Source organism: Pteropus vampyrus, unplaced genomic scaffold (genome assembly GCF_000151845.1).
Source record: "Pteropus vampyrus isolate Shadow unplaced genomic scaffold, Pvam_2.0 Scaffold193, whole genome shotgun sequence".
NCBI lineage: Eukaryota > Metazoa > Chordata > Mammalia > Chiroptera > Pteropodidae > Pteropus > Pteropus vampyrus.
Window position 1 is genome coordinate 3,215,415 of NW_011888974.1, and position 25,580 is coordinate 3,240,994.

At 47.3% G+C, this 25,580-nt stretch overlaps 2 protein-coding genes and 1 long non-coding RNA gene across 4 annotated transcripts; 1 reads left to right on the forward strand and 2 right to left on the reverse strand.

The window, feature by feature from the left end:
- Positions 1-186: 186 nt before the first annotated feature.
- Positions 187-6,334, reverse strand: AP1S1 (adaptor related protein complex 1 sigma 1 subunit). Of its 2 annotated transcripts, none has more exons than XM_011371596.2 (5): positions 6,202-6,334; positions 4,209-4,387; positions 3,462-3,570; positions 2,376-2,513; positions 187-1,106 (listed from the first exon to the last, which is right to left on the reverse strand). In XM_011371596.2, the coding sequence occupies exons 1-5, from the start codon at positions 6,202-6,204 to the stop codon at positions 1,059-1,061; spliced, it is 477 nt and encodes a 158-aa protein (XP_011369898.1). In that variant the 5' UTR covers positions 6,205-6,334; the 3' UTR covers positions 187-1,058. The 2 variants fall into 2 exon arrangements, with proteins under 2 accessions (XP_011369898.1, XP_011369899.1); XM_011371597.2 differs by lacking the exon at positions 6,202-6,334 and adding an exon at positions 5,792-6,084.
- A 6,109-nt stretch (positions 6,335-12,443) lies between these two features.
- Positions 12,444-19,300, reverse strand: SERPINE1 (serpin family E member 1). Its single transcript, XM_011371598.2, has 9 exons — positions 19,077-19,300; positions 18,479-18,750; positions 17,593-17,826; positions 16,852-17,046; positions 16,063-16,261; positions 14,880-14,980; positions 14,678-14,764; positions 14,021-14,104; positions 12,444-13,694 (listed from the first exon to the last, which is right to left on the reverse strand). Exons 2-9 carry the CDS (start codon positions 18,747-18,749, stop codon positions 13,657-13,659), a joined length of 1,209 nt encoding a protein of 402 aa, XP_011369900.1. The 5' UTR covers position 18,750; positions 19,077-19,300; the 3' UTR covers positions 12,444-13,656.
- Positions 19,301-19,510: 210 nt separating this feature from the next.
- Positions 19,511-23,232, forward strand: LOC111746537. Its single transcript, XR_002783162.1, has 2 exons — positions 19,511-19,938; positions 20,079-23,232. It is a non-coding gene; the product is annotated as an uncharacterized LOC111746537 (long non-coding RNA).
- The last annotated feature ends 2,348 nt before the right edge of the window (positions 23,233-25,580 follow it).

The following is a 25,580-nucleotide window of genomic DNA, read 5'->3' on the forward strand; positions in this document are numbered from 1 at the left end:
CTTAGGGAAGTAAAACCGGATCTCCAGAAATTTCTCCTTCCTGGATGAAGGCAGCTCAGGGGAATTTGTTTGGGGTAGGGGTGTCAGATAAAATACAGGACACCCAATTAAATTTGCATTTCAGATAAACATTGGATACATTTACATAGGGTACATTTATCCTTTAAAAAAAGATACATTATCATATAAATTGAATTGGGTATCCACTTATTTTTTGGCCCTAAATCTGGCAACCCCAGTTCTGGGGAAGAGTCAAATGTGTGGTGTTCTCTTCCCCTCCTGGATGATCCCAGCAGCCTGCATTCCTTCACAGAGCCTTAGGCAGGCAAAGTCCAGAAACGTTTTTCCTTTTATTTCAGAGGAAATGAAATAAAGTCAGACACTTCCCCACCCCACCTCCTTAGCTCCTGCCTCACCCAGAACATAGAGTGAAGGAGGGACAGGGCCCAATCTCCCACGAAGCCTGCCCTTCCTTCAATCCTCCCTCCCGTCAAAGTAGGCAAGGTTAGAAAAAACTTAACTATGTTATTCCTCGCTGGGCACTGTGTAGAGGCCTTACTGTAGCCAAGAAGGAAGGGAAGGGGGCAGATGAGGGGAAAGGGCAGCCTTCTTACTACACAGATGCCCCCCTCCCAGGCAGAGAAGCTGCCCTGGCTGGCTGTAGGGAGGGGTGGAGGTAGGTTATGGGGTAGGGAGAAGAGAAGAGCCCTGAAAACCTTTTCCCTTTAACCTGATGTATTTATATATTTACAGTTATAAGAGAGGGAAGGAAGTTTGGGGTGACATTAGTTCTTCAAAGGCAGAGAATGAAAGCCAAATAGCACCCCCATCTTGGTCACATTTTCCTGCCTCCTAGCTCCAAAAACCTTCAGTGGGAAAAGGGGGAAACAGGAGGTAGGGGGTGGAGGAAGGGAATGTTTGAGGGTCCTGAGCCCACAGCTCACTCCATAAGAAGGTGAGGCAGCAGAGGAGGGGCAGCTGAGTCCTACCCAGGAAAGGGCCACTCGTGCCCTGCCTCTCCACCAGCTCCCAACATCTCCATGCGGCCCAGGCGAGGGCTATGCCAGACCCATCTCCTCCAGCACACTGCGAGGCGACTCATCCTCCTAAGGCAAAGAGGGTGACGCAGAGACACCAGAAGAGGCAGACAGGGAATGAGGGAAGTGGGTGGGCAAGACAACAGCATCACGAGGACAGAGGCAGAGAAGGGGGAAGCACACAAGAGAAACAGGGTGGGGGGGGGAAGAGAAGCCAATGTGAGCCCAAGGCCAGAACAGCTGAGGACCCTTCATGGGAGCTCCCCAGCTTCCTGGGACCACCCCCCAGAGCCAAATATGGCAAGGAGGGGGTCCAGGTTGAGTCTACCACCACCCAGAGAATCCAAAGCCAGGAGGTTGGTGAGTAAGGGGGCTCAGCCTTAGTTCTGAGGGGGATGGGAAACCTGTTTTCCAGGGTTGGGGGGTAGCAGATGATTGAGTCCTTTTTTTCAGGGGTAGGTGGGGGTAGTAAGAGGTTGACATCAAGCCCCTGAGGAAAGGTGAACCATACTGCAGAGAGATGAGTCATTAGGGTCTGAGCAGAGCATTAGTAACGGGTGTGTGTGCCAGGGCGTGCATGCGTGCGCTCACATGTGTCTGTGTGAGTGTGTGTCTGTGTGTGTGTCTGTGTGTGAAAGGGAACCTGGACCAGTGAGGTGACAAGTTCAATTCTGCTCTTTCTTCTACTGCAGAGATGAGCCCTCTACCTCTCCCCCTCCTCAGAGCCAGCTTAGGCCAGCTTGCTCATCTGCAGATTCCGGTGACTCATCTTCCTGCACCAAGTCTCAGCAGTGGCACAACAGAGAGGGGGCAGGCAGTAATGGAGTGAGGGCAGGGGTGCCAAATAGCAGAGTGAACCAACAGCTAGGTGCTCTCTACCTCAACCCCCAAATCCATACAGCCTTTTGCTTCTGAGAAGCAGAGGCTCATTTTGAATGTGTGTATGTAAAAACAAAAAAAGGTAGAGAGAAGACACCAGGGAAAAAAAGAATTATCTACCATGTGCCCCTTTTCAAATTCTCTAAGTTACCTTTAAATGCCAAGAGAAGTGGGACAAAGGAGACTTGGCTAGGTCAAAACACCCTGGGTCTTGGGAGAAAGGAGGGGAGAATTGGCACAGGCAGGCTGTCTGTTACCTCCACCTCCCACCCCAAGCAGTCAAGGCTTGAAGGCAAGCTGGCCAACTGGGCGCTGTGGTGGCCAGACGCCACAGGGAAGGGGGCCCCCTCGGCGGAAGCGGGAAGGTGGCAGCTGTGGCCAGCAGGAAGGGTGTCCAGGGGAGGAATGGCACCCTCCACCATGGTACTCTTCCTCCTCCTCACTGTCCCGGGCTCGTACCTCCTGCAGCAGGTCGGCCTGCTCAATAGCCTTCAGCACACTTTTCTTGGAAGTGTCCTGGACATCACCCCCCATCAAAAACTCATCCAAGATGAAGTAGGCCTTCTCAAAGTTAAAGATGATGTCCAGCTCACACACCTGGGAGGGTGAGAAGGCAAAGTTAAATACCGAGGTGCATTCTCACTCCGCCTGCTCCACCTTTTTTCTTAACATGGCTCCATGCCTTCCTCATGACCACTCCTCCCACCTTGAGTTCTTGTCCCAGGTCTATGTCCTTTCAACCCCTAGGCCTTAGTACTTGGTTCAGCTTTTCCTTCTCCTCTTGCCTCTTTCTATGTGATCATAAAATATTAGTGCCCTTGACTATGGCTCCTGTTGCCTTCCCCCCAAAATCTGTGACACTGTTCCCACCAGCGGCTGGGCTAGCCTCCTTCCTTAGGTACTGTGAGGCAGGGAAGGAGGAGATTTTGGATCAGCAGCAGGGCTCTGCTACTAACCAGCTAGCTGTATCTGTCATTTAATTTCCCTGAGCTTCAGTTTTCTCATCTGAAAAGAGGACATTAACATCTACTTGGAGGATGTAATGAGAAGTAAACAAAAGAACTTAAAAACGCGTTGTAAATTGTTAAGTGGAATACAAATTATGGAGTTATTACTATTCTCCATCTAAAATCTACGCTGACTGCCAATGCCCAGGCTATATCCCAGATCAGTTCATTCAGAATTTCTGGGGGTAGGACCCAGGCATTACTATTTTTAAAAACTCTCCAGAAGTTTCCAGCAGGAAGTCAAGGTCAAGAACCACTGATAAAATCTGAACATGGCCTCTGTCCTTTTGTGAGAAGTCTGAGCTGAGCCCTAGATGGATTGATTAAGTGGCAGATTCTGGTTCCCACCTCCTCCCCTGGACTGATTAAGGGGCATGGCTAATAGGTTTAAAGCTTAAAGAAGGGAATTAAATACTGTTCTCACTGCTCCAATTTCAACTCTCTCTCCAGAGTCCCAGGACAGAGTGGAAGGGCCCCAGAGTTTGGAAGAAAGAGAGGACTGCTGAGTATGAAAACCAGGGAGGGTGGGGAGACTTACACTGCCGAAGTATTTGTCCAGGAGCTCTACATATCGGTGGATCAGCTCTAGCGTGATGAGCTCATTGTCTTGGCCCTCGATGGCGCAGCAGAAGTAGAGGCTGGCATATCTGAGGACAGGGGTGCATGAGAGATAGCTGGGACAGCTACTGGGCCTGCTTCAGGACCCAGGCATTCTGGGCTCAAACCTTCTATTTTTCCTCATTCTCAGCCTAGGGTCTGTGTGGCTACTGGACACAGGTGGGGTGGCCCCAGGGCATGCAAATAGTAACAGGCTTGGCCTCTTTGCCTCTCTCAAAAACAGGGAAAGACCAAGCTCTTTCCTCATACCCTCTGATCTATTCAGTTTGACTCAGCAAAAACTTGAGCCAACAAACTCACCTGCTCAGAGAAGGAACTGGAAAGGGTGTGTGTGTGTGTGTGTGTGTGTTGGGAAAAGTGGTGCAGGATTTATGACTGTTGAATGAGACAGCAAGAGACATGTGTAATGGGCAAAATAGGAGCTTTGAGACAGAGGTATGCACATGAAGTAAGCTGTCAAACTTGAGCAAAACCAAGTGGGGAACAAGAATTTCTTCAAGGTGAGTTTGGAAAGGAAAGGAAGCCGGGGTTCATCACTGCCCTCCAAATGTCCTTAGCTCCCAGTTCTCCCTGATCTAGGGACCGCTTATTACTCAGTCATTTAAACCCACTGCCAGACCCCAATCAAGCAGGATCCAGGCAGGTCTGAAAGTAGGTGGTAAGTCACCTCTTATAGACTACTTTGAGGTCCCTCCACTCCAGGAAGCTGCACATCTTGGGCTTGCGAGCCAAAACAACCTGCATAAGTTCCCGAACCATCTTCTTTCTCTCCTTGTCTGAGGTGGCCAGGTACCATTTTTGCAGCCTCAGCTTTCCCTGTCGGCTGAACAGCAGCATGAATCGCATCTGGAATGGAGGGGAAAGGGAGAAGCAGAGCTGAGGTTCAGATATTTTGTTCTCTGAGTTTCTTTTCTCCATAAACACACAGCCCCAAGCACATCCCATCTCTTTTCCACTCACAGCTTCTATTTTCTTCCAAATATCAGCCCTCGATCTCAACTCTGGGTATTCTCACCAGCTGGTGCCTTTTGGTCTGGGGGGGGTGGCAGAGCTTCTGAGTCTGTCTGCCGTTTGGATTCAAATTCTGGCTCTACTAGTTAAATAATTTGCCTTGGACAATTACTTTGTCTATAGGCTCAGTTCCCTGGTCTGTACCATGGAGATAATAAAAGTACCTACCTTACAGAGTTGTTAGGAGGGATTAAATGAGTTGATATATGCAACAATGTCTGGTACATGGTAAGCACTGTAACACGTTAGGTGTCACTATTATTATTCCCTGACCTCTTGCTTCCTAACTGTTTTCCAAAGGTAAGTAAAATGCCTAGCACAGTAACAAGCAGCCCATAGGTGATGTCAAAGGGATGTCGGCTTTCTCCATATTCCTTCTACCTACCGCCACACTGAAATCGGGTATTTTGTCCCTGGAGAAGCTACCTCAATTCTCCACCCCATCCTTGCTGATGTCCTTGCTGATGTCCTCAATATACTGCCCTCATGTGCCAGTTCTATGCCAAGGAGTATCCTTCACATTAACACATGGTACTGGGACTCCCAAATGCTATCCTCCCTCTTAACCATTTGGGTATTTGGCCATTGATACTTCTCTCTCTTCTTCTTTTTATGGTGCCTCCTGCCACAAGCTCACTCTTCCCCCAGATACTCGGTGACCAAGTTCCCTCTCAGTTCCTCCGTTAAGACAAAGCCATCCAGGGTGGCTCTCCTAGGGAATGTTTGTGGAACAAAGCGCAAGCTGGGTAGTGGGGAGGAATGCAGAGCCCTCAATATACTGAGTGCCTCTAGCTACCCAGTTCCAGGGGGTCCAGGCCAAATTCTGGAGTTATTGCCTTCTCCATGCAGCTCTTCTCTCCATGGACATTACCGGGGCTGGAATCCCTGGGTGCGTGGAACGGCACTAGTTTAGTAGGCTAAAGATCAGAATTCACGGTTTTTTTGGTGGTGAGGAAGGGGAACAGAGAGGCGCACGGGAGCCGCGCGCGTCGAGGACAGCGGTGAGGGCGAGAAGGAAGACGGAAGGCCTGGGTTCCGGAAAGAGAATGGGGTGAAGGGTGGAGAGCGAAGAGCACTAGAGTCAGAGTTCCAAAGCCGGGTCCCCTGGAGCAAGATCTCAAGGCCACCTGGCTTCCCCACTTCACCCAGCCTCTAGGCGAGCCGCTCGGGCAATAAACCCAGGCAGGAGGAGGTCCACTCCTCAGACCCGGAAACTATCCCTTCCCACACAGCGCTAACCTCGCGGGCCGCTTCTCTTCTCTGGGCTGCGCAGGGACAGAGTGTGACTCGCTCCCTCCGCTGCCAACAGGCCCTCGCGCCCCTATTCTTCCGACAAGTCTCCTGTGGCAGTGGTCGGGACCCTTTGGATCGCTACCTGCGCGCTCCCCCTGGCTCGGGACAGTACCGCCGCCCCTTAAATCAGCCTCCTCTCGCCCAGCTAATGCGCTATCTCTCTGCCCCTTCTCCCTAAAGCCATTTCCAGCTGCTCTTCCTTCTGAGGCCGGCTCGCCCACCCGCCCATCAAAGTGAGGGCCTCTGAGGACCCGAGGAAGAAAGAGCGGCTCCCACAAAGGGCGGCCCCCAAGGAACCCCGCAGGTGCAGCCCACGCCCCTCGGTTCCCCCTCCCCTCCCTCTTCGCACAGCCTACCATCCTGCAGCCTCCGGCTTGGCGCGTCCCTCTCCGGCCACCGTAGGCGCCAGCTCCACTCCCTTTTTTCTCCTCTTTCCTTTTTCTCCTGTTCTGGCTTGAAGCTCCGCCCCGTCCCGCCCCTTCACATTGAGTACTGCGCAGGCGCCAACGCTGCGGGGAGCGCGGGCGGTAATGGAGGCGGGGAAGCGGAAGCCATGACAACCAGGTCCTTGACTTTAACTTTGAGTGGCTCTGTCGTCATGGTAACAAGCCTGTCCCGTGGGCTGGTTGAAGGATGGGGGAGGACAATAAGGTCCTCGCGCTTTGGAACTTGGGGAAAAGGGCGGGAAAAGGAGTGCGAAGTGGATGGGAGGATCATTGTGGTTTGTAAGGACGTAGGGGTGAAGGCAATTGAAAGGGAGAGCGTGGGAACTGAATGTAGGGAAGGAGGAATGATGCGAGGAAGACTGGAAGACAAAGGGTGGTGCGGGCACACAGGAGGAAAGTATAGATCTCAAAATAGATATCTACTTAGAATCTGCTAGATGAACACCCTCTTAGAGTAAGAAATGTATAGGTAATGAGGGACAAGAGAAGAAAAGAAAAGAAAAGAAGGGGCTGATATAAAACTGATGTAGAGAAAGGAGGGAGAAACATGAATTAAGGTGAAAGGGGAGAAATAAAGAGAATCCTAAAAGGTTAGCATGGGTCAAAACTAAAAGAGAATATATATAACCCAGACACAAGTGTAAAGATCAGAAGGATGTAAACTGTAGCATGAGCTTTTTAGCTGAGGATGTGTGTGTGTGTAAGTGTATGCTAGTGTGTGTCTCTGTAGTAAAGTGGCTTGCATATAAAGAAGATGTTAAATTGTCATGCTGAAAAATTAATGGCTATTTTTAGATAATTGCTGGTAACTAATGGTGCTATTATTTTTTAGTAGCACTTGAAGCAGTTGTTGATAAGGTCTTACCTGTCCCAATTTATGTTCTTTTATTACTCTTCGTTATGGAAGTAATATGCTTTAGTTGCAAGAGGATGGGCTTAATTCACCTGGGATGCAGTCTGATCTCTGACCCTTACTAGCCTCAGGTGAGTCATTTAACTCTCCGTTTCCTCCTTTTAAACATGAGGATAGGAATACCTGCCTTGCAAGATTGTTCTGAGGATGCATAGAAAGTATTTGGCACACTGTAAACCCTTAATAATGGCAGCAATTATCATTATTTCCCTTTCCCACCTTCTTTCTTCTACTACTTTTCTTCTTTCTTTCTTTTTCACTTCCCTTTCTCCTCTGCCTGTACCTTAGGTTTGTCAATGGCATAGACATTGGCTGAACTATCTTGGTGCTGTTTTTTAGGTCAAGAATAATATCAATAAAGTAAGTTGCTAGATTTAGAAAGGATAAACCATTACTGAGTGAAAAGAAGGAATGAGTCTGTGTAAGAAGGGCAGAAGGCATAACAAGTGAAAAAAGATATGTCCTCACTCATGGGAGAGAGGAGAAGATTATATATAAGGAAGTAAGAAACTGTGAGGTAAGGACTAAAGCAGAGAGTGAGGCAACACCCTGTGGAAGTTTGGAAGCTCTAGAGGTATAAACTCCTGCATTCTTTGGAAAGCTGACACTTTCTAGAACTCCTTGTCTCAATGCGGTATGCCTAGCTGCAGAAAAATATCTCATGAGAGCATTGTTAGAAATATCAGTTGTGCTCATGTTGAATTATAGAATTCAAGTGGTTTACACTAGTTAGAAGACACTGGACCAGATTTCTTCATTGTTAGTGAACAATGAATGTAGAGGATCTATGATTTAGTGCATCCAATACAGGTGTGTCTGCAGATGAGTTCAGATTTGAGGCAGTGGCAATTGGGAGCCGTTAGAGTTGTCTGAACAAGTGAATAACTTGGTGAAACAGTTTTAAGCAAATTAATCTCAAACTAATGTAGGGGACAATTTGGAAGGACAAATCAGAGAAAGAAGGCAACAGTCTGAAAACCAACCTGGCAACGTGGGATTTCATCCTCAGGTGTGTTCCTTGAACCTGACTTGCTATTATTTTTACTTTGTGATTTCGTTCACTGTTTTCTGGAATGCCCTGCCATTCCCTCCCCATGGACCTAAATTCATCTTATTTATCCTTTAAGTTTCAATCAAGCAGCCACTCCTGATGAGCCTATATGCTCTAGTTTAGATTATGGTGATCACAATGTTCCCTTAATCATTTCAGTGACTCGCATAGTGTTTCTTTTAGGTTTTTGGTGTCTATTCTCCTTAGGTACTTGATGGTCAGAAACATTACTTACAATTTTTTATAAGTGCTTCACAACACCCAGTATGAAGTTAAGCTTTTAAATAAATACTTGTTAAATTGAATGGAGTCCAAACCTTGGCAAGATCTTGGTTGAAGCCACAGCTGCTTTGCTCCAAAGAAGAGCTTTCCACTGGAGTCAAAGCGACATCTGGTGGCTAGGGGATCAAAGGCTACATTCAGGACACTGGTGTTCAGGTTGGTAAGGCAAAGATGTAAATGCACAACCTGCAGGTGACTGGCATGTGAGGGCAGCACCTTTGTTCTCGACTACGACTGAGCTCTGCTCTGTGTTCACAGAGGCCTGTTCACAGATGCGATAGAGAAGGCGGGCGTACAGGTACAGTGCAGTGGTGAGGAACACAGACATGCCCAACTGTGTGGGGCTAAGTAACAACAACCACAGCAAGTTACTCAACCTCAGTTTTCTTATCTCTACATGAATGTTCACTACTATTAGTACAACAAAACTTACTTGAAGAATCACCTTAAAAATAATTTGGAAAATGGATGATATCTCCTTGACAAGGAGATAGAATATATGCATATATTTTACCATTGAGATTACAAAAGTCATACCCATTGCCCACACGTGGGCATGCAAATAAATAATTCCACTGTGTGAGGTTTGCAAGAAATCTGCAGTAATGATGTTAGAAGCAGATCTTGTTGGTTTTTCACCTCTAAAGAAATAGAGAGAGGAAGAAAGACTTGGAATAGCCAAGGAGGGGGTCCCGGCAAAGCCAAGCAGGTCTGGGTGGGCTTCGCACTGTGAAGCTGCATCATGATCTTTGTCCTCAAAATATCTGAGAAAAGCAGAGGGCACTGTTAAATGGAACACTTTCTGGAGCAAATGCCCTCTGCAGCGATGAGGGCATCTGAAGAATTCTTTTCTTTTGAGTCTTCTCAGCATGTATGGACAGTTTTTGAACTGTAAACTGCAGAATTGAGGCTAACCTGTTCTGCTTTTTGAAGCATCTTGTGAGAAAAAGTGGCTCTTTCAGTTTCTAAGCAAATACAGATAAGTTAACTCCTCAACAACTAGCCCAGTGCATGGAATGGGTCATATTTTCAAGGTGTAAGGAAGATGAAAGATTTATCTGGGTCCCGGTGTCCCTGTATTCTTGTACTGTTGCCTCCATGACTCCAGCAACCCTTATGAGCCCAAAGAGAATCTGTAGAAGAGGAAGGAATTATTTCTGCAGGAAGATTACTTTAGCACCAGCTGAAGTTCTGGCCACAAATCTCAGTGTAGAAGTATCTCGTGAACTGGATTGGGCCACAGCAAGTTTTTGTGTCTATGGTCTAAGCCAGCTAGAAGCAGACCAAATGGCCTCTATGGGTTTTTATCTCTAGTTTTACAACCATATCTTTGTCCTACAAAGCTTGCCATTTGAACAGGAAGATGAAAAACTCACTGAGGTTAAGAGAGCATCTCTCTCTAATGCTGAGAGCAGCTTTAGTGACCACCCATTCTGGGCTTCCTTTCCTCTGGTTCTTGCGCTGGTTCCCACTGGCCTTCTAAGAAGAGAGGAAGACCATCCTTCCAGGCTTGAATGGGCTTTGGGGCCCCTCTGACTATATCAGCTTCGTGAGTGGAGAGAAAGCTTGAAGAAGGCAAACCTAAAGAGAGGAGTCCATTAGGAGGCATCAAACAACCACATCTCCTTTGAACATCTTAGTGCATCATGTTGGAGGCACCCAAGAATGCCCCCGATGAACCTTGAGAGGGAAATGGGAATGGAAAGGGTGGTGAGACGGCCCTTAGTACATGGCGAATGGTTGGGGAGTGAGTAAACAAAATCCCTTTCTGGATTTATATCATGATCAAAATTTGCTCCAAGGAAGTCTAACATAATTTAGAGAGAATGATAATGTGAAGGTTCTTTTTAGTTCAAGGTCTAAAATCTATCTTTATTCAGGCAGTGGGCTTATTTAGGAAAGTTATGAAGGCTTATTTAAGCTTAAGTTAAGATTCCAGCCAGACAAATTATCACTTTTGATTGTTTTATACCATTTGAAAATGTTTGTATTACCGGAATCACAAAATTGAAGGATTGGGAGGTTCTTAACAGATACTTAGTCCCATCACTAGGAAGTTATCCCATGGATACATGAGCACATGTGCACTGGGATAAATGTGCAAAGATGTTCATCTCAGCATTGTTGATATCAACAATGATGATTTTAAAAAGCCATGAAAAACCAAAATATTCATCTTCAGCACTTAGGGAATTATAGTACATCTATATATGCAGCTGGTAAAAAGAAATAGGGACAAGTGTGTAGGATGTATCATTAGGTAAATAAAGTAGGCTTGATCTTATTTATGTGAAAATAGTGAGTCATTTACATATGCTTATAAATGCTTAGCAAAGCTCTAAGAGAACACCCAAGAAACTGGGGCCTGTTAAGTTCACACTTTTACCCTTTCTACCTGTTTGAATTTCTTACTATGAGCGTGTGTTCTTTCTCACTTAAAAAAGTCACCTTGTCTTACATCTTGACCGCTGAAGCATCCCCACCAAGCAGTCATCCTGGCTGTCCTTAAACACTTCCATTGATGGAGAACTCACTACCTATTAACTATCAGACAATGTTTTGACCAAGACCTCCCAGATGATAATTACTTATTAAGATATGACCTAGATTTCTAGGGGCTAGATCTGTCAATCCTGTCTTGAGGGTCCTGGAGCTGGATGGCACACAATTTTGACAGATAGTTCTTGGTATTTTTTCAGTTTTAAAAATTATTTTTGAATATATGAACCGAAACTAATTGAGAGACATATATTTCTGGGAAGAACCTTCAAGATATTAAAGGAAGAGAATAAAAGCCTTTTTAGAATGCCATTTTAAGGAAGATAAGAAGAGTGTGTATAAAAAAAGAACCTTGTTTTCAAGGAAGCTGATATGTTGATGGGGGTAGGGGGTAACATGCACACTCAAAGAGCATACATGAATACAAGCACTGTTACATACCAGAAGAAGGAAAAATCAGTAAATGCCAAATGAACAATGATCTTGACTGGATCCATGGGAATGCTAGGTGGAAGAAATGGTCTTAGTTTGAGTTTTGAGAAATGGGGAGTGAGGGCAGTTGTAGGGGATGGAGGCATTTGGCGGTAGAAGGAAATGGCATGAACGGCGATGGGCACTCACAGGGACAGTGGGCGTGAGCAGGCCTGTTTGGGTAAATGGAGGGTGTTTGGTGGAACCTTCTTTCTTTTTTGAGGATGATGCCCAGGGGGAGAATCATGCCCACACAACATGTCCCTGGGCCTTCTCGCAGAGCCCCAGCAGCCCGTCCCTGTGGACTCACCTGTGGTAGGTCAGCATTCCTGGTTCCATACATGTATGTTTCCTAATGATCCCTTTCACCCAAAAGGGCTATGAACTAACAGAATTTTGTTTTTGCATTGTGTGAAATGTGGAAAGTAAAAGCAGGAACTGTTTTGGGGATATTCTTTTTATTTACTTTATTTAAAAAACATTTTTACTTTTTTATATATCAGAAATGAAAAAGCATATATTTCAACACAATTTCAAGAATATTGGACTCCACATTTGGGTATCCTTGTGAATACTGTCTGTGGCTATCACTGTCCAGTGCATAATGAAAAAAGAAAAAAAAAAGAACAAAGATTCTTCACTGAAGACATGGTGGGATGATGAGAGTTCTATTAGACTGCACTCATTCAACATCTATGTGCAATTCTTCAATAAATTGGTCCAGGCCATACCCTTTAACTAGTTGGTTTTCAGAAAGATTAACCTTTAGGATAGTTGAGCCCAAGTTCACTGTCTTGCTCATTCATATTCTCTCTCTCTCTCTCTCTCTCTCTCTCTCTCTCTCTCCTCTCTCTCTCTCTCTCATCCTCTCATCCTCTCTCTCATCCACTGTTCACACACAGCAACCGGAAATGACACATTGAAGTGAGTCACCAATATGGCTATGAGTCACCCTATAATTGGGGAAAATTCTGTCCTACTGGGTCGTGCAGTCCCTGTACTCCTGCTCCTAGATATATTGGAAAAACTTGAAACCACTCTGTCCTCATTCTAATCTCTCTTACACACCACATCTTTTTGGTCCCTAAAGTGGGCTGAAGTTGTATAATCTTGGCAGGGGTTCTAATCCATCAAGTGGAAAGGCAAGGAAAGAAGAGTGATGGAATTTGGGCAGCCACAAGGTGGCAGTATGAGCCCCTTATGCTTGCCACCCAGAGGGTGTTATAGCTGTTAAGTGTCCAGACAGACTCCTGAGATGCAATGACACAGACCACAAAGGAACACTATAGCAAGTTTAAATAATATGATTTTCTTGATAATCCTCTTTTTCTCTAACAAGCACACAATAATGTGATAAATATTCAAACACACCCCTGGCATCCCATCCCATCCTCCCCATCAGGAGATTGGAACCAAGAGCCAGGCACACATCTCCTTTCTTCCTCTATTCCTGCAAAATAAAGTTTGTGGGAAGCAGAAATCTGCTTCTATGAGTAAACAAGTCACCTACACTCCAAAATAATATATGCTCACTGTTTCTGGGGAGGGAGACGGTCAGGCCAGGGTAGGTCTTGGTACTGAGTGGGCAGTTGCTCTGCCAGTCCATAGTACCTCTGAGCTGGGGGAATATAGACCTTGTAATGAAAGGGTGTTTCCTCCATTGGCCTCTGGCCTGCTGCCAGCCTCCTCAGCAGTGGCAGACAGTGCAAGAGTGACGGCAACGTGACTGGAACACAAATAGCTTCTACCAAGTACACAAAAGCTCCTGTAAGCCTTGTAGCGCCATTCTGCCAGGGCCTCAGTGGGATACAGGTCTGAAGACCCGAACAGGCAGAGCGATGGGCAGAAGCAACTGCACAAGTGACTCTGCAACTTTTACAGTCTGGTTTGGAGAACTTCAGGGAGTTGTGCTTCAGAGATCTCTTCCAGGATTTCCACTGAGTAGTTTCATTGAAAAGTCCTCTTTCCCACCTTGGGAAAGGCTGAGGTCTAGGAGGCAGATTTACCATTAAAAAAAAAAAAAAAAAGCAAATAAATGCCTTCTCTTTCCCCAGAATGATTAATTAAAATAAGAGTTCTTTTCTTCGGAATTTCTTCTTCTCTGATACATCTCCAGTTCTGTCCCAGATGAAGGATTCTTTTTCCATGGTCAGGGTTCCATCACTTGGCCCATGAATAGGACTGTTCCTGAGGATAGAAGAATCGGGAGATGAGAATTCGAAGGAATGGCAAAGCTCACCAAGCTCAAACTGTACAAAAGATCTAAGATCTGAGAAGATTAGTGAGATGTCTGGAGTCACAGCTGCTTTAGTGACTAAGCTAGGACTGGGGTCCTGGCACAACACTGTATCTGTGATTGAGCACTGCTTCTGAGGAGAGGAAGTGGAACAGTGTTGGATTCCTTGCCTAGAGTCCTGGGTTAGGAGCGGGTGTCCACACCCATCTGGTCTGGCACCCGAAATGGGAGAAATGGAAGGAGGAGAGTGGTGGAGCACTATGGGCCTTGGGCTCACCTGTGGGGTTATGCCGCACCACGAAGAGGAAGGGTCTGTCCATGATGATCTCCTCGGGAGCCATTCGGGCTGAGACGGTAATGGCTGGAAGAGATGGGGCAATGTCTTAGAACAGAGGGACATCGCACTGGTCGCAAATGATCCATTGACATCAGCCTTTTGTCTGGCCGCCACACTGGGGGATGATTTTTAGGAGGATCTGCTGTTCTGCTGGACATGAACCTTAAATCAGGCCCTCTGAGGCCTGATTTCCTCCAGAAGTTTAGTAGGGAATCTGTCAGCTGCTCTCACACAAACATTTATCTAAACCTTTTTGGAGTTTACTGATAAGCAGATTCCTTAAGTTGACTAGCCACCATAGGAACAACCTGGGCTTTCCTGTGGGAGGCCTTTCACATTCAAAGGATCTCAGGAGCCATTGGGTGAGTGATCGGGGTCCCAAGGAACGTAAGCCCATTTTCTAGGCTGAGAAACAAGAGTGGGAAAAGGGTAAAAAAAAATAAAAAAAAAAGGGAAGGGTGATGCTCCCCGCACAGGAAGAGCTGCTGTTCTAGGAAAGGCCTGGCAGAGAAGGGTGGAGAGGGGTTTGGGTGCCATAGTAGCCCTTCCTAAAGCCTTGGGCTGAGACTCACCAGGCCTCACTTGAGCCTGACTCACCTGTAGAGGAGGACGCCAATGTGCCTTTCTCATTCACCTCGATCTTCACTTTTTGCAGTGCCTGTGATACGTAGAGAGGCTCTTGGTCTGAAACAGGTGGATACAAGAGTAGATCAGCCATAGTTCTCAGGGAAAAGCTCCTTTGACTTCTTAGGGACCCCACATTCAACCAGGATATGAAAATGAAAGAAAAATCTCTTACCTGAAAAACTTGAGAAGTCTGCCTGACTTGGACTAAACATGTCTGTCATCCCCAAGTTCTCTAGGGGCTGTCTGAGGTCAACTTCACTCTCCAGAGAGAATCTGTAGACAGGAGAAGGAAACAGCTTAAGCTCGGGCCACCTCTGGCCACCAGCACCACTTCTAGTCCCCTACCAGGTATCATCCCGGCAGCCTGACAGGATGTGGACCAATGTGAAAATAGAAGAAGGAGGGCTTGTTTCAAGTCTGTTTGCAAGGTCTCTCTCCTTGCTGGAGGTTCTAATATTAATGAACATTCTTCTGCAGTCCCCCAAATCCCTCAAACCTATGACTAATTACTTTCCTCAAGGCAATAGTTCATTCAGTCTGGCTGGGGGGCCAAGGGCAAATTCTTTGGCAAGCCTATTTGAACAAAAATCTGGTCTTTAGATTGTGTTTCTGAGAGCTAACCCTGAAGAGGACTCAAACAGCGAGGCTTTGGGGTGCTCTCTGCTTCCCATCAGGGCGCAACTAATTACTTCAATTTTTAAGAGAGAGAGACAGAGACATGAGAAAGAGACAGAGACAGACAGCTAACCATCTAAATTCTCCTCTTTCCCAGAGCCTGGTATTATAGTATCTGAAAATTTGGGGTAAGTGTGGTGGGAGGCTTCCCTACAATTCTGGAATTACCCAGTCTCAACCTTCTCTACCCTCTTTCCTTCTACAGAAGAATTTTAAAAATCTGCTCTGTTGGAATCTAGCTAGAAGCTGTAGTTCTGGCTGCTTCATCTGCAGAAATGATTCCTTTTGTCTCCATGGTTTGGATGTTGACTTGAGGAAATGGGGGCAGGAGTGAGGCATTCATAAAAGAATGAAGGCAGATTTAGCCCGCCACCTCCATCATTTCTCTAGCCTTTCCTTTGGCTGGCTTTTGCCAGATACTCAAAGGGTGGTATGTGTGGGAGCATGTCTAGAAGACTCCTCCTTGCCCTCCAGCAGAAATGGGAGGAGGGATGATCAGAAGAATCTTAATCAAACCCAGGCCAGAGTGTTTCCCATCAGCCTCCCACACATGCCTCTACCCTGCAAACATCATGTTTGGGAAACTCAACACAGGGATGGTGTTTTTAGGAGAGAGGAGAAGCAGGAGATAGAGGGAATTAGAGCATTGGTAAGTTCAGGGAGAGCAAGGGATGGCTTACTTGGGCAGAACCAGGAGGCGGGGCAGACGGGTCATATTCCCTTTCCACTGGCTGATGAGCTGATCATCCAGAATGTTGGTGAGGGCAGAAAGAGGCACCTCTTTTTCATAGGGAGCAGCAATGAACATGCTGAGAGTGTCCCCATGGTAGGGCAATTCCAGGATGTCATAGTAATGGCCATCAGGAGTAGAAAACTCAGCTGTGAAGACACCAAGATGATGCATTGAAAATGGCTCCAGCTCTTGTTGATTCTAACCTGGCACTGGTTTTTCAATCGGTTTTCCTGTTCCCTTCACTCTTTCTGGAAGCTAGCTCTCCATCCTGGCTTTGGAGGCTCCCACACCTATCACTCTCCTAGTCTATGTTTTCATTCCTGTTTCTCTTTTGTTCTGCCAATTCAGTGTCTTCTGGTATTTATTTCTGACCTTCTTTATCTTCACTCCCTTCTTCCCCATACCCAGCTACTAATTCATTCCAATACTCATCTCCTTAATCTCAACTTCCACATAACCCTTCCTTCAGTAGGGTTTGTGAGCCCCAGATAATCACACTAGAAACACATGAGGATGAGAGACAGGGGTCAAGTGCTCAAATGTGAGCCTGAGAGAACTGCTGGATTTCAGCTTCATCTCGCATGAGATAAAGCTACTTTCTGCTCCTCCTAGTGTTTCCTACTTGGGAAGTCTGTTAATGCTAGAGTATGTCTATGGTTTCTCCTTCTTTGGAGGCGAACACCCAGGGATGAGGTCCAATAGGTGTGGGACTTGGGGAAGGGAGTCTTGTACTTACTGTAGTTGAACTTGTTGGTCTGAGCCATCATGGGCACTGAGATGGTGCTGCCATCAGACTTGTGGAAGATGCGGTGGTGGGTGTCTGATTCTGGGAAGGGTGTCTTCCAGTGCCCATTGAAATACAGGGCATTCACCAGCACCAGGCGTGTCAGCTGGTCCACTGTTCCTTCACCAAGTAAGTCGCTGATCATGCCTATGAGAAAACCAGATGATCATGAGATAAGCATTTTTTAAAATTCTCTTAGATGGTTCCCTTCAGCTCCCAGGGCTCTCATAGATGTATGTCTGTTGAAGCCATCCAGTCAGAAGATAGCCTGGAGGTTTAGATGAAAGAATCTGGCTGTTTTCAATCTGTTCCATCTTCCTAAGGGGTCTCAGAAAACTTCCCAGATCACCGCACTTTCTTGGGCCTGGGATCCTGTCTGGGATCAGATCTGGAAACTTAAGTCTTCCTTTACTTTGCCCCCTAAGCTGCAATCTGAAGGACTGTGTGTGCTTCTCATCATGGCTATTACTGTTCTAATGAAATCTCACAACACTTTCTAGGGATGCCTTTAGAGTTGGTTCATGATAAGGCCTAACTAATTATGAAACATGACACTTTGATTCTTAAAGCACTTGATCTTCTGTCTACAGAGAAGAGAATGCCAAAAGAGAGAGGTTGGATATTTGGGATTTGTTTCCAAATCCCCTTTTTTGACAGGCCTTTGGGATGGGCCTCCTTTCCCTGCCTACTCACCTTTTGTATGTCTCTTCACCCAGTCATTGACAATGAACCTGGCTCTTTCCATCTCTGAAAAGTCCACCTGCTTGACTGTGGTCCGGAACAGCCTGAAGAAGTAAGGCATGAAGCCTTGGATCAGCTTCAGATCTCGCTGGACGAAGATGGCATCGGCTATGCTGATCTCATCCTTGTTCCATGGACCCATGAGTTCCTTGTACAGTTGACGGAGGGCAGGGGCTATGCCCTTCCCTATGCCGAGAGAGGAAAGGATACATCAGGCTCCTGTTCAGCCAGCTCTCCTAGCTGAGCCAACTTCCTCCATGAGGGGCCTTACCCTGCCCTTATGGATGGGGCTCTTCTGCTCCTCAAATTGTCTCTGGCGGGAGATTTCTTTCCAGACCTTAATCTCTTCTGCATCTCCCTCTTTTCCTTAAAAATATCAGGCCCTAACCCTTTGTTTGGGTTAGAATATTTTTCTGTTTTTATGTTATGAACCTTTAATTTTTTTCTCATAATAATAATAATAGCAGCTGTGCTAAGCATTTCATATGCACAGTTCTATTTAATCTTTACAGCAGCCTTCTGTAGTAGGTACTTTGACCATCCCCATTTTGTAGATGAGAAAACTGAGCTTCAGAGGGGTTAAAGTTGTGCAGTTTGTTAACGATGGTGAGGCAAGGCTGTTTTATTCCAAATCCACTGGCCTGTATATCCTTTGACTGGCCAAGGGCCACCTGACACAGGTATGGTGGAAAGAAGATGTGGTGGTCTCTATGGCATAGCGGTACAGGCATTGGGTTGGCTAAGCTGGAGTCAGCCTTTTCTCTGCTTCTGGTTGGTTACACCCCAGTTCTATGAAGACTGCATGAATGCCTGCTTCCTACTCTTCCTCATCCCTTACCTTCAATCTCGAATTGCATTGCCTCTTGGATCTGCTGCCTGGTTTCTCCTCCTGTTGTCAGCTGCAGCATGGCCAGGACCGAGGCCACCCCATAGGGTGAGAAAACCACATTGCGGTCCTTGGAAGCCTGTGCCACCTGCTGAAACACCTTCACTCCAAAGTCTGTGACCAGATGGGCCGCCGGAGACTGATGATGGTATGAGGTGGACACTTCACCAAAAATGAGGGCTAGGCCCAGGGCTAAGCAGGCAAAGACTGGAGACATCTGCATCCTAGAGCACATGAGAAAGGACTTGATGAGGCAGTAGTTCTTGAAGAATTGTGAGTGGGGAGGGAAGATGATATCCAAGCCGTGGGCCATGCTTCCTATGTTTGCTGCTGGCAAATGTTAAATGAACATGAGGCCAAGATCCATTAAGAAACCATGATGGGTTCAGATTCTGCAATCGTTGTTTTGGCAGGGTCAACTTAGGGCTGATGTTTGGCAGAGTGGGGATAAACAGAGGGAAAACGGGGATCTTGGACAGAGGAGATTCTGCAGAGGGACGTTCTCCACTTTAACCCAAGGTAAGAGATGGAGAGTTTGTTTTTCTCTTACCTGAAATTCTCAGGGTGCCTTGTGACTGGTGGTTTGTCCTGCTGCTGCTGCTGCTGCTGCTGCTGCTGATTGTGGCGATTTTGCTGCTGGAGAAGGGATGTATCTCTCTTGACAGTGCCCTTGGCCCTGTAGCCAGATGCAGCTGTGCCGTTAAGGAGGCTGTGCCTTCTTTTATACCAGAAGTAGACAGGAAATAGATTAACTCATGGCTCAGCCCCCACCCACTTTCTGGCTCTGGAAGTCTGACTTGCTGAGGCATGTGTGTGCGTGCTGCTGTGTGTGTGTACGTGTGTGAGAGGGCTCAGGAACAATTGAGCAAACCCAAACTGCCTTGGTCCAAGGACTTTCCCTGATTTTGCTGCCCTCTGCCTGTGTCCTTCTTTCATTGAATATTATGCTATCCTGACCCCTGGCAGTGCCAGATGGCCCCAGATGCCCCCAGATGCCCAGTGTTTGAGATCACCTTCCCTAGTGCTCAGCTTGGGGAAGAACAGTTCACATTTCCTCCTTTTCCTTTGGAGAAATGGTTCACCACAAGTTATAAAAGAAGCTAACAATCCTGTGGACTTTTGTCTGCCAGCACTGTCTACCCCATGTGCCGAGCAACCTGAGAAGAATGCCCCTCCCTCCTCTTGGCCACATCCCAGCAGCCACAGGGCACGGAGCGTGCCATGTGATTGTCTGGGTTTTGACTGTTTAGGACATGAACCTGGCAAAGGACTCCCTCCTGTCTTTCCTTCTTCCCTTCCGAGTGTTGGATGATGCATGGCTGACTCCCCCGTGTGTCCAGACTATTTAGGTGCCCCTGAGGGCTCTCTTTTGTGTCAACAGCCCTGTCTGGCAGGGGTTTGAGGTGTGCTAGGTGAGTGGTGGAGGCTGAAAGGGACCAGAGGTTACTGTGGTAAAGTCTTGCCAAGGAATTAAGAGCTCAATGTGTAAGTTTCATTTCTCTGAGCTGCCAGCTGTGACTGGGGAGAATTAAACCTTATCCTTTTCCTCCAGATGCAGACACATGGAGGACTGGAGCAGTGGGAGTAGGGATAGAAGTGAGGACATCAATTCCTGGCGGGTTTGTGGGTATGCTCTTAGGGCATTGGTTAAAAATGGAAGAGTGACCCAAGAATTCTATAGAGGGTAGAAATTGCCTCTAGGGACTGGACTAGTACATTTGGGGGCCTGGTGGGGCCAGGTACCCTTGGCTGTGTGACCTGGATGTTGTGGACAACATCCAGGGGCTGGGTGCCAAGAGGTCTTGCACTTGACCTGAGGGTCCACACACTGTCATGATTTGTGCAGGTGGTGGTGTTCAACTGGGAAGTATCCATGGAGACAGCTGATAGCAGATTCACAGGAAGTTAAAGTGGGCGGAAGCGTCAGGATATTTGTTTTGGATTTTTTCAGTAAACGGATACCAAGGGCAACCACAGCTGGATGGCTTTTCCAAGTTTACTCTGCTTCTGTCTTTGTTTTCTCCGTTGCCCCTGGGAGTCAGGTGGGGATGTAGGGTGTCAGGGAAAAAGGGGCAACCTTGGTTGGAAGGTTAGGATTGCTGACCAGTGTTACAGGACTGTTCCCATTTAGCTGATTCTTGTTGATAACTTTTCTTTTTCTTAGTTGTGGTTTGGAGTCCCTGAAAGAGTAATTAGCCATGAGGTGGAAGCAATTATCCCTGACCTCTCTTGGGTGGAGAAGACAGAAGTCCAGCCCCCCACTCATCTTCTACCTCCAGAAATGCCCCTAGTGCCTCGCCTTCCACCCTTGGGGGTAAAAGGGAGACAGGGACTTGGGAGTCTGGACTGGGAGTCCCAAGTCCCAAGTTGGAAGAGCAGAGGATCGAGACATTGCCTGAATCAGCTCCTTTGAGGCACTTCACTGCCCAGTCTCTCCAGTCACTTCAGTTAAGCCTCCTTCCCTTGCTCCCTCTGTTATTCCAGGAGCCCTTGTCCCTTGCCTTGCCAGGCCTCAGGCATAAAAGCCCCTGCTGTTTTCTGTGGATGGCCTGGGACCTGCCAAGGCAGCGACCAACTCTGTCCCCACTCTTGGACCTGATGGATAATCCTTCTAGAAAAGACATTTCGTTCTCAGGCACAGGAGCCTGGGGAGAGGGGAGAGGCAGGGCAGCTTTGTGTACTATTGGGGAAGGAGCGGGCACTATACTTTGGAAACAGAAAGGGTAGACTAACTAAGGGGTCTTTCCCCCAACTTGAAGGGACTTGTAGGCATCTGGTGGATGCATATTAGAAACTGAGGCAAAGCCTGGATCCCATGCTAGAGTTTCTGATGAACTGAGGACACTAGATGATCTAAACCCAGACTTGACCTTGATCCCTGCCAGTTGTCTCTGTAAAATGGCCTTGCCTCCACCTTGAATGACTTCTGGAGACCTTCCACAAATCAGGGTGCTACCCGACCACCCACTGCCCCCCAGGAGACCTCCTTGCAATGCCTTTCTCAGAATCAAGCCTGACTCAAGTGGCTGTCACTTTCTCTCCTTTCCCTGAACCCCAAACTAACAGCCTCAACCCAATTACCAATTTCAAACCTTGACTCTTTTGTAAGGGGTCAAATGGACAGAGTGAGAAAAGTCCCTGCTGTTGAAATAGCTGGATCTCTGATTCCCGGAGAGTCAGAGATAAGAGAGTGAGTTACAGGGTTGTGGATTTCTGGGGGAAGTTCCAGTTCCAGCCAACTGAGAAAGATGTTTTCATCTGCCCCTCAGCAGGTAACTAGACCAGACTCACATTTTCCATGACTGTCCTCCTCCACCCCCCATACCCCACAAGCCCAGGTTCAGTTTGGGCGTTGGGGGCCACTGGTCTCAACCTCTAACCCTTCACCTTTTTCCCTCCAGCTGCCTTCTTGCTTGATCTTGGCTCTTCCCCTCTGCTCCTCTGTCACTCTCCCAACACCAGCCACCCTTCCTCTTTTTCACTTTCTCTTTCTTGATCTCTTCTCTTCAACCCGCCATCTACCAGATTATTTCCCATCCCTTCCTCCTCAAGTCTTGGCCATATGAGCTCTCTTCCCCTTTTCCCACTCTCTCTTTTCTGCTCTCTATGACTCAATTTCTTTTTCCCTCTCCTCTCCTCTTCCAGAATCCCTTTTACAGTCAAATGTTCTGTTCCAAGCCTTCCTGTGGGAAGGAGCGTGCTGCCTGCTATCAGTTACACAGGCTCCCTGGAATGTTGGAGCCGGCCTCCTGATTCTTGGTGATTTCACTGGGAGAGCTGGGGGTGAGAAAAGGACAGGGTCCTTCTAACTCACAGCACTATTTCTGGCCTGGTTGCTCTCCAAACAACACAACACCAAAAATAGCCTGTGTTTGGTCTGGGCTTACTCTGCCCCTTTCATAGGAGTGAGCTTGGGCAAGGCCTGTGTGTCTCAGCCTCTTAAGATCATGGCCATGGGACAGCCTGACAGAAATGGGTCTGCCTTGGCCTATCCAAGGTCCTTCCTCACCCTGATGCCATGCCTTATTTACCTTTCTTCTGCCTCCATAACCTCTCCCCTTTTCATCTTCTCCAGCCCCCATCAGCCATCTCTCTTTAAACTCCCATAACACTAAAACCTGCCTCCCTCCAACGTAGCCCCTGCTTTCCACAGTTGCTTTTTTCTCCATTTATATCTAGTTTCAGGGGCAGGGAGGGCTCAAAGAACTACTTAATCAGGTCCTCTGAATCTGCAGCTGTGGGCCCTGAGGTCCCGAGAGGCTGAATTATGTGTTTGAGGCCACATAGTGGGGGAACAGTGCTCATTGGTGCAGACAGACCCAGCCTAGTCACAGGTCTGGCACTTAGCTGGTTGTGTGTCTTTAGGCAAAACTTCCGTGACCCTCAGTTTTCTTATTTGTAGATGAGTATGTAAATGGGGATTTATAGATAGGTAGATAATGACTTCCATCTTTCAAGGTTGTTGTGAGGAGTAAACGAAGTATTGCCTGTCAATGTCTAACATATTCTGGGCTCTCACTAAGCGGCAGCCACTCTTGGTCGGGGCAGAGCCAGGATAGGAACCTGGACAGCTTGAGCTGTTAATTTGGTACAACACAAGCTCCTTGTTTTAGGCATTCTCTTTTACTTCCCTCAGTAATTAGTGGAGTGGATTAAATGCCTGAGAAGTGGATTAGCTGGTTATTTGAGAGAATGGCTGCCAGCCTCTCTTGTCCATTTCAGGCCAGAACTTTCTGCTTCAACCCCAGTCCTGACATGCTCCCACTGGCCAACTTTGCAGGTTTTAGATCACAAGAAGATTTTCCTTTCTGGTGGAAGGGTCACAGGGGAACCCCCACTGACATTTGACACATGTCCTGACTCCTTCAGCATACCAGAAAGTTGGCGGTGGGCTTGTTTTACCAACAAGTAGAAATAGAGCTGAGCTTGGCCTGCTCTTCGAGTGTTAGTTCTCTTGACCTGTTCTCTGCCACCATGTCTTCTATCTCTTGTCGATTCCCCTATAACACCCCGTAACACTTTAACCACTTTTATGTACATCTCCTTGTCTTACAGTCATTTCTGTACTCATCCTTAAACTTACTGTGGCCATTGCCATGTCTTAGTTATCCTTATTTCCAAGAGAGAGGTAAGAGGGCAATATCTGTTGGTGAGCGGGGGGCAGGGGGCTCTCATAATGTCAGTGTTCAGTAAGCACCAGAGACTTACAGACCTCCTCCCCAACCCCAGGCAAGAATGAGCCTCCTCTCTTGGGGTAAAGAGACAGAGGGAGTGAATGGGGCCCAGTATAGCCACAAGGGGAAGTTTGGGGTGGGGAAGGGTGGAGTGTATGGTTTCTGGGGTCAATAGGACCACAGAACCTGATGGTGTCAGTCAGAATGTGGCAATGCAGGCCTCAGGGCACCCAGAGGCCACCCTGCTCGGATTCTGTCTTTTATTTCACTTCTCTTCACCTATGTCTCTGATTCTAACTCTGTTTCACTTCTCTCGTGTTTATCAGAACTTGTTCCTCATTCTCTAAATTCCTGAATCTCCTTTTGTAACTTCGTTTTATTTTACCCTGGCTGTTATGTGAATCTTGGTTTCCCTGAAATGGCAAAATATTTATTGATAATTAACACTCAGTGGTGTGATTCAGAGAAATACAAACTTCTTTCTTCCCTAAACATAGACACACTTACTGAGACAGAAGAGTATGTACATGCAATAATTAGATAAAAACGTAAAACTGTATGCTACATTGTAAGACTTAGGCTATCAGGGTGTAGGCAGAGGGAAGTCTTCCCGGAGGAAGAGGGACTAATGCTGAGTTAGAAGGAAGAGTCAGGGTGGTCTCAGCAGAGAAGCATAGGGCAATATGGAGGAGGTTGGTGGGGGAGGCACAGAGCTCAGGAGGGGAAGGGATTAAAAAAGGCACTCCTATCCTCTCTCCACCTGTCTTCATCTCTAGGGAGAAATCTCTCCCCTTTTGCCTGAAGCATCCCATTTCCATCTTGTTCTCTTCATGGGTTTTCATGTTATGGGTCTCTGTGCTTTCTCTATTCTCTTCTCATCTCCTTGAAATGCGTATTCTCGTTCTCGTCTGGATCCTGACTCTGGACACAACCAGTGTACTGGACTGGGCAGATGCCCAGAAAGACAATGACCCTGAGTCAGTGGAAGACCTGTGGGAGGACTGTGAGTGGTGGAGGTCCCAGGGATGAAGCAGCCTGGTGATGCAGCTCAGATGGAATTTGTCACTGGAGAGCTAGGGACTGTTTCTTCTTCCTTACTTCCTCACCATAAGGAAGCAGGCCCTCTCTGCATGTCTCTTCATCTGAATCACCCTGACCTACCTCAGCTGGCTTGGCTGGCGGTAACACAGTTGGGCTGCTGGCTTGCTGTGATCTACTGTACCCCTCATGTAGTTTTAGGCTGTAAGGGCTGGGGAGATTGGGTATAAGGTGTGAGAGAAAGGGAACAGGAGGACCTTAGCCTGGTAAAGGAGGTCATGGGGACAGCTGTCTTCCCTCATCCTCCAACACAGCTGTTCCTGGAGCAGCTTCTTTGGGGATTCTTCTGGGCTGGGTTTGATGTGACATTCAGAGATGTGGAGGGTGGGCACTGTCTCGTCTTCAAGGAACTTACACTGTAGTCACTGTCCTAAGCAGACCCTCTACCCCCGGAGGCCACATGTAAGGACTTTCCCAACTCTGCCCACTCCCACTTCCTCATCTCCTGTTTCCTGTGCCTACTCCTTTCTCCAGAGGACCCAGATCCTCCTTGTCGCTGCCTTCGGCCCCTTGGATCCCCACTACTGCCTCCTTCTCCTGACCTCAGAGAGCCCACTCTGATTAGGAAAGGCAGCCCAAGGAGACCCACCTCCGCGGAAGATCACCTTTCCCTTCCTGCCAAATATTCGATCATACCTGCTTGCTGAGCTGGGTTTGCTCTCAACACAGGATCCTCTGATGGTCATCCCTGTGACCAGACAGTCCTGGCTCCAGTTACCAGGGTGGCTGGTAACAGTGAGCAAATCACTTTACCTTCCTAGAGCCTCAGTCTCCTCAGACAG